General features: G+C 39.0%; 1 protein-coding gene across 1 annotated transcript; it reads left to right on the top strand.

Moving 5' to 3' along the window:
• Window positions 1–10: 10 nt before the first annotated feature.
• On the top strand, window positions 11–9,488 carry SAMD15 (sterile alpha motif domain containing 15). Its single transcript, XM_027120157.1, has 3 exons — window positions 11–1,793; window positions 2,633–2,731; window positions 8,458–9,488. The coding sequence occupies exons 1-3, from the start codon at window positions 294–296 to the stop codon at window positions 8,692–8,694; spliced, it is 1,836 nt and encodes a 611-aa protein (XP_026975958.1). The 5' UTR covers window positions 11–293; the 3' UTR covers window positions 8,695–9,488.
• The last annotated feature ends 1,518 nt before the right edge of the window (window positions 9,489–11,006 follow it).

Here is an 11,006-nt window from a genome sequence, read left to right on the forward strand (position 1 = left end):
CAGGCTCGGGGAGGGGTACTGCGTGCTTATGATCGCAGGTTTTTAAAGTCAGTGCTTGAAAGAAGAAACGAAACCTGGGCAAGATTCAGTGAGACCCGGCCGGAAGTCGTGGTATCCATAGACACGCTATCGGAAATTGGGGTTGCTAGGAGGCCTGGGCGCGTCGGCTAGTCTGCGTCACGGTTGAAGTCCCAGAAGGTTACGATTCCGGCCCCGGTGAAGATGAAGACCTGCAGCCTGAGAGACCAAAACTTCAGTCTCTTAAGGTGACTGAAGATGTCGAACCAGGCAGCATGGAAGAGACAGGGCCAGAGCTGCCTGTAGGGACTGACCAAGAGCCCCAACCAGAGACGCAAGAAGAGGGCTTCAAAGAGGAGACACCGGCGAGTGCTAAGAATATACACCTACGTCTGAAACCCACCTGGACGTCCGAGGAAGAGGCTCCCCAAAAGTCCAAGACAGACATTTCTAGCGAGATTGAGCTAGGGATTCCCAAAGAGGTAAAGTCGGAGACATCCAGACAGATAGAAGTAGAGCTTTTCAAGGATTTGGAGGTCCTTGTGGACGAAAAGCATGGGGAGCCAGAGGAGGAAGCCAAACCAGATGTCACAGAGGATATGCTCATAGAGGCAGCTAAGGAAACAGATCTAGAGCTACGAAAGGAAGCCGAGTCTGAGGTTCCAGGGGCCACAATCAGTGAGACAAGATTAGAGTTAGTAGAGGGGACCAAACTAGAGGTTTGGGAGGAGTCACTTAGAGAGCAACATGGAAAGACGGGTCTGGAACCTACAGAGCAGACCAAACCGGAATTTCCAAGTGAGAAACTAAGAAGATCAATTGAAGAGGCAGATCTTCAGCCACCAAAGATGACCACACCAGAGATTCCAGAGGAGACACAAAGTAAGTCACCTGAGGAGAAAAGGACAGAGCCACATGAGCAGGCCATACCAGAGTTTCCAGAAGAGAAACCAAGTATGTCTACTGAGGAGACACAAAGAAAGTCAACTGCAGAGAAAGTTCTAGAGCCACCAGAGGACACCAAATCTCCAGATCAAAAAGATAAGCAGAAAAAATCAACTGAGGAGACAGGTCTAGCACCATCACAGAAGTCCAGATCAGAGGAGACACTAAGAGAGTCAACTGAGGAGCAAGTTCCAGAGCCACCAGAACAGACTAAACCAGAGTTTCCAAAGAAAGAACCGAGAAAGTCAACTGAAGAAACAGGTCAGGTGCCACCACAGAAGATCATACCAGAGGTGCAAGAGAAGACACAAACAGAGCCAACTAAGAAGATAGATTCAGAGTTACCATATAAAGCCAAACCACTACTTAGAATAGAGACATGTGTAGAATTTGCCAAGGAAGATAGGCCAGAACCAATCAGACTTAAGTGTTCTGTAGACAGAGATGAGCCAGAGTACTCTGACTATCAAACAAGAAAGTTGTTAGTAAAAGAAACTAAAGACGTTTCAAAAGACTCTGTGTTAGAGTCTCTTCCAATAAGTGAAGTAGACTCAGTGAATATAGATTATGAGTTTTCTAAAGAACTCCAAAATCTGTTTCAGTTTTCTGATACCAATTATGAATTCTACTCATATTACTCTGAGTCTCAGAGGGATTTAAAAGAGTCCTCTAATGAAAAGAAAGATCTGTCCCCAGAGTCAGTGACACTGGTACCTAAAGATAAAGAAACGCAGCCAAAAAAAAGTACTGACCTACAATTTGAGTATCTTGAATGGAGCCCAGAGAAAGTTGCAGAGTGGATTTGCCAGCTAGGCTTCCCTCAATACAAGGTATACAAAAATAACATTTTTTGAAATCGTATACTCTCATTCCTCTACCTCTTATTCCTCTATCCTTACCTGAGCTTTTGCATCTTCACTAGAAGGAGTGTAGAAGAGGCATGGACTATGGTAGTAACTTGGATTTTAATTTTGGCCTTTCCACTGATACATATTTGTATATTGGGAGAGGAAGGAAAGGTCACGTTTGTTTTTCCTATTCATCACAGTGATTATACTTCTCTGCAATCCTTGAATAAAGACTAAGAAATTTATGTAGGTTTCTTTTCATAGAAATCTGTATTTCCAAAAAGATTTCATCCAACGTAGACTTTTTGGTATTTTGTTAGGTTGTTTTAGTAGCAACTCCCTTAACTTGAACTTGTACTATTAATCTTAGTGTCTGCCCCAAATGTGTTATACGTATCATGATCACCTAACAGTACTAATTTATATAGCCAATTAACCAAGGATAGTTTTCTTTTTTAAATAGGGTGAATCCTATTATTTCACTGCCAACTATGTTCCACAAACAAAACAAGATCTGAAATCTTTGGTACCACTGTAGTTAAAAATGTAGTTGAGGCAAGAAAGAAGCACTGGTTGTATCGTGCCAAAAAAAAAAAATTAAGCAGCAGTGTGAAATTTAATCAAGAGTTTAGATGGAAAATATGTGGGATTATTAAATTACAATTTTTTCTCAGTACAGAGCTAGAGACAAATATGATTTATTTATTCCTCCTCCCCTCCCTCCCTCTTTCCTTCCTTCCCACCTCCTTTTCTCTTTCTTGCTTTTTTTCTTCCTGTATTTGCCATACATCTTTTGAGTAATGTTCTCATTGTACTGACAGGAGTGTTTTACCACAAACTTCATCAGTGGCCGAAAACTCATCCACGTAAACTGCTCAAACCTCCCTCAGATGGGTATAACAGATTTCGAGGACATGAAGGTGAGTTGTGTATAATTTCCCACTAGAGCACTGAAACAGTGCTACCACCTCAAACCATCCTCCTTTTATTCCAACGTGGCCTCCAATTTCTCCCAAAGGTGTTATCATACCCCTAGTTTCCCAGGCTCAGAGTGGTTGCTTCCTCTCTTTCCTTTGATCCCCACAAAGATCCCAAGAACTATCAGTTCCTCCTATAGCATCTGGTTTTCTGCATTCCCACTTGTTCAGACCTTTATCAGACCTTTACTAGAATGTACCAGTAGCCTGCTTTTAGCCTCTGTCTATAGGCCCTTTGGATTCAAGGACCCTGCTTTTAGACTTTCACCTTCCAACTATTTATACAGCATACTACTCAAAGCTTCTTTGGATCCCCTCTACTTACAAGGTAGTCTCAACTCCTCAGCTTAGGATTCAGGCCCCTCCACAAGTTTTCTCCCACCACTGTTCTCTCACCTGGTACTCTTCTATGTGAATCTTCTGCTTCAGTCTCACAGGTCCAGCTCACACCTCACAAACCTGTCTTGTGCATTCTTCCCTCTACATCTTTGCTCAGTTCCCCGCCTCCCCCGCAAGACTAATATGAATCTTAACCATCCCTCAGGACCCAACTCAATTCTCATCTCCCCATGAAGTCTTTCCTGATCTTCCCAGCCCACAGTAACCTCTCCTCCAAAGCTGTCATACATTTTATGTCTCTAACACCTACAGAACTGACTCACCTTTCCCTTTGTTCTTCCTACAAAATACTAAGATGACAGAGAATGTATAGGTGAGACTGGTGAGGGGTGCAGGAAGAAAGAAACACTAATTTTTTTCTTTTCTTTTTTCATGGAAAGACATTTTAAATATAGCAGTGTGTACATGTCAATCCCAAACTCCCAATCTACCCCTCCCCTCCCCGCTGGTAACCATAAGTTCGTTCTCTAAGTCTGTGAGTCTGTTTCTGTTTTGTAAATAAGTTCATTGTATCGTTTTTTTTAGATTCCACATATAAGCGATATCATATGATATTTGTCTTTGTCTGACTTACTTCACTTAGTATGATAATCTCCAGTTCCATCCATGTTGCTGCAAATGGCATTATTTCATTCTTTTTAATGGCTGAGTAATATTCTATTATATGTACCACATCTTTATCTGTTCATCTGTTGATGGAAATTTAGGTTGTCTCCATGTCTTGGCTATTGTAAACAGTGCTGCAATGAACACTGGGGTGCATGTATCCTTTTGAACCATGTTTTTCTCTGGATATATGCCCAAGAGTGGGATTGCTGAATCATATAGTAGCTCTACTTTTAGTTTTTTAAGGAACCACCACACTGTTGTCCATAGTGGCTGTATCAATTTACATTCCCACCAACAGTGTAGGAGGGTTCCCTTTTCTCCACACCCTCGCCAGCATTTATTGTTTGCAGATTTTTTGAAGATGGCCATTCTGGCGGGTGTGGGGTGATACCTCATTGCAGTTTTGATTTGCATTTCTCTAATGATTAGTGATGTTGAGCATCCTTTCATGTGTTTGTTGGCAATCTGTATATCTTCTTTGGAGAAATGTCTCTTTAGGTCTTCTGCCCATTTTTTGATTGGGTTGTTTGTTTTTTTGATATTGAGCTACATGAGCTGTTTGTAAATTTTGGAGACTAATCCTTTGTCAGTCGCATCATTTGCAACTATTTTCTCTCATTCTGTGGGTTGTCTTTTCGTTTTGTTTATGGTTTCTTTTGAGTTAAATTAGGTCCCATTTGTTTTCTATTACTCTGGGATATGGATCGAAAAAGATATTGTTGCGATTTATGTCAAAGCGTGTTCTGCCTATGTTTTCCTCTGTTTTATAATAACCAGTCTTACATTTAGGTCTTTAACCCATTTTGACTTTATTTTTGTGTATGGTGTTAAAGAATGTTCTGATTTCATTTTTTTACGTGTAGCTGTCCAGTTTTCCAGCACCATTTGTTGAAGAGACTGTCTTTTCTCCATTTTATATTCTCGCCTCCTCTGTCATAGCTTAGTTGAACATAGGTCCATGGGTTTATTCCTGGGCTTTCTATCCTGTTCCATTGATCTGTATTTCTGTTTTTGTGCCAGTACCATACTGTTTTGATGACTGTAGTTTTGTAGTATAGTCTGAAGTCAGGGAGCCTGATTCCTCCAGCTCTGTTTTTCTTTCTCAAGATTGCTTTGCCTATTCGGAGTCTTTTGTGTCTCCATACAAAGCTTAAGATTTTTTGTTCTAGTTCTGTGAAAGAGAAACACTGATTCTTCTCACCTGGCCAAGGGAGCACTGGAAACCACTATCCTGTCTTTCCCATTTATAGTGATGCACTAGCTTGGTAAAAAGGGGAGAGAAAGTCAATCTTATTTATTCTAGGGACAAGCTAGACAAGATAGCACTTGCTTCAGCTTTCTGTCTTAGAAAATAATTCACAAAATATTTTAAACTATTCACTCCATCAAGTGAACAAAAGAACTCTGTGATAAATATTTGGAGAAGAATATAGATGAATTGCTTATTCCTTTCATATGCATGAATTTATGTTACAAAGTAGAGCCTTATAAGCTTAATAATATCTCAGGAATTTTATTACACCTGCCTTATTGCAAGCTATTTAAATAGCACAAATTCATAACAACATGTCAGCAATTGTCACTAAACAAAAATATATATTTTTTAAAATTTTCAAATGATTTTAGTTTTACAGAACAGTTGCAAAGATAGTACAGAGAGTTCCCATATACTCTTTTAAAAATATATATTTATTTATTTTTTGGCTGCGTCATTCTCAGTTGCAGCACATGGGATCTTTCATTGTGGCACGCAGGCTCTGTAGTTGCAGCACTTGGGCTCTCTAGTTGTGACGCATGGGCTTAGTTGCCCCACGGCATGTGGGATCTTAGTTCACTGACCAGGGATTGAACTGGCGTCCCCTGCATTGCAAGACCAATTCTTAACCACTGGACCACCAGGGAAGTCCCCCATATACTCTTAACCCAGCTTACCCTAATGTTAACATCTTATGTAACCATTTATCAAACCATTTATATATTTATCAAAACTAAGAAATTAACACCAGCACAGTACTATTAAACAAACTACAGACTTTATTCAGATTTCTGCAATTTTTCCACTGATGTCCTTTTTTTGTTCCAGGATCCAGTTGGGGATACTATCTTGTATTTAGCTGTTATGTTTCCTTGGTCTCCTCCAATATATGGCAATTTCTTGATCTTTATCTTTCATGACCTTACTTTGAAGAGTAGTGATCAGGTATTGTGTAGATTTCCCTCAGTTTGAGTTTGTCTTATGTTTCCCATGAGATTATGCTTTGTGGGGAGAGTATCACAGAGATGATGAGCCCTTCTCATCTAATCATATCAGGGAGTACATGGCATCAATGTGATTTATTACTGGAGATGTTAACTTTGATCATTTGGTCAAGGTGGTACCTGCAGGTTTCTTCACTACAAAGTTACTGTGTTTCCCTTTTCATATTCTATTCATTAGAAGTGGGTTGCTGAGTCCAGCCCATACTCAAAGAGAGGGGAATTAAGCTCCACCTCCTGGAGGGAAGAGTATCAAAGAGTTTATGGACATACAGTAAATACCACAGTAATAGATATACTGGGGGAGGTGGTTTGAGGCTATGCAAATTACCTGTTTCTTAAAGTTTTACCCACTAATTTTAGTATTCATAAGTGTACCTTGCCTGCATCAGTTATTACTATGTTGTTCTAATGATGATTTGGTTTCCTCATTCCTTCCATGTTTAATTGGAACTCTGCTTAAGGAACTCTTCTGTTTAATTGTCCCTTCTTCCCTATTTGGGAACTCTTTCAGTTTGTCTCCTGTGTCCTTTTGACATGTTCCCGTTATTTCATTTTATTGTTTTTTAGCATTTTCTGGCACTACACTTTACTTCAGACTCATTTTCTATTTTCCTTGCTACAGCCCTAGAAGCAGGCATGTTTCCAAGGAGCCCTGGTTGCTTTTATTAGAGAATGGTATTTAGAAATTAAGATGTGGTCACTAGTTGTGCTTGTTGCTACTGAGGTGTTACTGCTTCTAGGCACTCTCAGCAGAAGGATGTAGGAAATATATGTATATATACTAACCCATGTATACACAAATATTTATCTTATTTCTGTAAGCATGTGTTCGTACTGATATCCCTGACTCTAGTCCATCACCACAGGGTTCATACTAGCTTTCATCCTTCCTACTCCCTACCCCACTTTGCTTCTTTATAACTTCTTTCTCTGACAGTGAGAAACCTGGCTCTGCTTATTTATAAATATGTATCCCTATAAGAAACAAATTTACCAAAAGAGTACAGTATTTGTGTACGGTTCTTTTTGTCATTAGCCTTACACTAACTAGACAAAGCACTGTTTTTCAAAGTTAAAGTTATTTAGGTCAGCTTCTTTCTTCCCAGCCCCCTTCAGTGAGATTACGTCTTAATTTGTAATAAAGTTAAGATTCATCTGCCCAGAGTTTATATTCCATCATGGGTTCCCACAACATCCTGGCTTTTAAAAATTTTACCTGCAGTAAAGTCACTCTTTTTAGTATACAGTTCTGTGGGTTTTGACAAATGCACAGGGTCAGGTATCCACCACCACAAAACTGTATAGAACGATTCTATCACCCTAAAACTTCCCGTGTCCCCACAGTAGTCAGCCTATCCCTCCACCTAATCCCTGGCAACCATTAATCTGTTTTTCGTCCCTATAGTTTTTCCAGAATGTCACACAAATGAAATCAAATAATATGTAGGCCTTGAGTCTTGCTTCTTTCCCTTAGCAAAATGCATTTAAGATTAATCCACACTGTTATATGAATCAACAAGCAGATCTTAAGGACATTATACATCTGCTTTAAGAATGGTATTTTACCTATCTAAAATGTACTCCTAATGGGCAGTTTTGCATCAGTTTAAGAATTGTCTGTGGTGTGAATTTTCCAGCCTTGTAACTATGGCCAGTAGTTTTAAACAAACAAAAATCCATTCCACATACTCCTTTGACTGTGTTCTAGCAGCAATTTCACGGACTACATTCTCACCCAGAGGCAGAATATGAATTCAAATAGCAGTGTTATAACAGACCTGCAATTAAAACTAGACTTTGAAAATGCAGTGACAGTTTAGGATATCAAGTGGCATGGTACTCAATGAATACAAAGTATGTTTTAGAGACACTGAAATTGTGGCAAAAGATATTTTAAAAGAATATACAAGTATAGGCACTAATAAAATAACTGGAACTTTAATGTCTGCTTTTTAGTGTTTGAGATTTCTTTCCAGGCAAATAAATTGAATAACTGAGTAATAATTTTTTTCTTAGTTAACTGAGCCCCTTATAAAGTTATTTATTAACCTTCCTAGAGAAAATCATGGCTCCTAATCTGAACATATTATCTGCTCATATCATTGGTCAAATTGCTCAGTCAAGAAAAAGAAATGAACCCATTCATGGCTATCTGATGCAAGGGTCTAGAAACATCTTTAAGTGGTACTTTTAAAAAGATAAATCATGTGATGTTTCTCTTAAGAACTGTGTTTTGATAATGCCAGGGTAGGAAGCCTTTCAATGTGTTATCTCGTTATTATTTCCCCATAGAATTAGCTTAAGGGGTTAGCATTCAAGAGGTCTAGGAAACTAAGTAAAACTTACTTGATTTAGTTGTATTTTCAGGTTAATCCCATTAAAAAATTATCCTTGCATTACAGGTAATTTCTCAGCATACCCGGGAGCTACTGGGAATTGAAGAGCCATTATTCACACGCTCCATCAGCCTTCCCTACAGGGACAATATTGGCTTATTTTTAGAGCAAAAATGTCATAGTGGAGTTAAATCTGATTCCTTGACCTTGTCTGAATTTGTGCAAGCAGTGGGATTACAGGATTATGCTCCAGAAATAACCACCCCTGAAGAGGATGCAGCATTATATTCCATTGAACCATAGGGCAAGCCGTTCACTTAGCTTGAAAATCAAATTAAATTATGTGGGGGAAGAAGTGTAGTATTTCTGCATTTTCTTTTTCTCTTCATTCAGGATCAGAGTAAGAACTGCTGGCTCCATTCCTAGTTCTGCCACTGACTCACAGCACCTTCCCTTTATTTGTGTGTCAATTTAGTCCCTTGTTAAAACAAAGATAGCAATATTTCTCTTTCTGGGTAATTGTAAGAATTCCTGATAAATTCTAGTACTTCATCTGGTAGTAGGAGCACGATGGAGAAACAGACTAAAAGTAAAATCACCTGCCAACCCAGATAATCCTCTTCATAAGTGCAGACAAGGAAACAGTTGTATTATTGAATCAGCATAAAATCAGACTGTGATGCACATTACAGGCAGGCCACTAAAGAGATTGCCAAGACAAGGAAATCTTACCCTTCTATATAGCCAGGCAGATATAATCCATTATTTACATGTTGACTGTCTGTATCCAAAGGAAAAATAAAAGTTCTCATATCTTAGTGACAAACAGAAAGTTACTCCCTGGAGCCAAGCACTTAGGCTAAACCCCCAGCATCAGGGAGACAAAGCGCCATCCTTCTAAACGCCCGCATTTCAAAGAGGCGGCTCCAAGGGCCCCTCCCCCAAAAGACGGTCCTGGGATGGAAAACTGGCAGAAAGTTTATTCACCTTTTTAGAAGAGGAGCATACATCTCAAAAACAGAGAAAAAGGATTTATATTACAAGTTTTTAAAAGGAAATGTGTTATGCTGTTGGTGGGAATGTAAATTGATACAGCCACTATGGAGAACAGGATGGAGGTTCCTTAAAAAACTACAAATAGAACTACCATACGACCCAGCAATTCCACTACTGGGCATATACCCTGAGAAAACCATAATTCAAAAAGAGTCATGTACCAAAATGTTCATTGCAGCTCTATTTACAATAGCCAGGACATGGAAGCAACCTAAGTGTCCATCAACAGATGAATGGATAAAGAAGATGTGGCACATATATACAATGGAATATTACTCAGCCATAAAAAGAAACGAAATTGAGTTATTTGTAGTGAGGTGGATGGACCTAGAGTCTGTCATACAGAGTGAAGTAAGTCAGGAAGAGAAAAACAAATACTGTATGCTAACACATATACATGGAATCTAAGGAAAAAAAAAAAAAGGTCATGAAGAACCTGGGGTAAGATGGGAATAAAGACACAGACCTACTAGAGCATGGACTTGAGGATACGGGGAAGGGGAAGTGTAAGCTGTGACAAAGTGAGAGAGTGGCATGGACATATATACACTACCAAACGTAAAATAGATAGCTAGTGGGAAGCAGCCACATAGCACAGGGAGATCAGCTCGGTGCTTTGTGACCACCTAGAGGGGTGGGATAGGGAGATGCAAGAGGGAAGAGATATGGGAACATATGTATATGTATAACTGATTCACTTTGTTATAAAGCAGAAACTAACACACCATTGTAAAGCAATTATACTCCAATAAAGATGTTAAAAAAAAAAGGAAATGTGTTATGAAAAAGGAGGGGGGAAGTTCTCATTCCTTTTTGGCATCAGAGAACAAAATTTTAAAAATATTTTTTTAGATTTGTATTTACCTGTTAAAACAACATGGCTTATAGAAGTATATCATTGACCATGGACTAGGGTCTGGGGTTTGTTTACAAGGCGTTTTATGTGGTAACTCCAGACTTTTATAAAACGAAATTCAGACCAGAGTCTGCCTGTGACTGGACTGTTCAAAAGAAATTAAAAATACTTCTTGTTGCTTGAATGACTCCAATTCCACTCTAGTTTTGTAGACTAACTTCTCTTTCTCTTCCCAGCCACACTTCTTAATCGTAAGAACCACTGTAGGGCTACCATAATCCAGAAGGGCAATGATGTACCCTATCCAGTTCCTTACATCTGAATGAATAGTCAAAGGAATCCATTTCTTTTCCTACTGAGAGAAAGAACAGTGCCTCAAATTAGCATTCATGTCACGTGTTAATGTTTGATGATGAACCTAATTTTTTCCCAAGTGGACTAGCAAAATTTTATCTTATACCATTTAACACCATACCATTGAGTCTGCTTCGCTCACAAGCATGCAAAAAAGAAAAATGTAAATGATTTACCTAAGACCATGGTGGTTTACATGTAGAGTGAATGGTTTTGTTCCAAAGCACTTTAGCATTTGGCAAACAATAGTTCTGTTCAGTGACAGAGCATAGTCAGCGCCATGCTTTCTCAACTTTATGGTTACTGCTTTGTTTTCTACTCTATTATAATTGACATAAAGTAATTGCAA

This window comes from Aethalodelphis obliquidens, unplaced genomic scaffold, assembly GCF_003676395.1.
Source record: "Aethalodelphis obliquidens isolate GAN/ISIS:26980383/991018 unplaced genomic scaffold, ASM367639v1 scaffold21, whole genome shotgun sequence".
In the NCBI taxonomy this organism is placed as follows: Eukaryota; Metazoa; Chordata; class Mammalia; order Artiodactyla; family Delphinidae; genus Aethalodelphis; species Aethalodelphis obliquidens.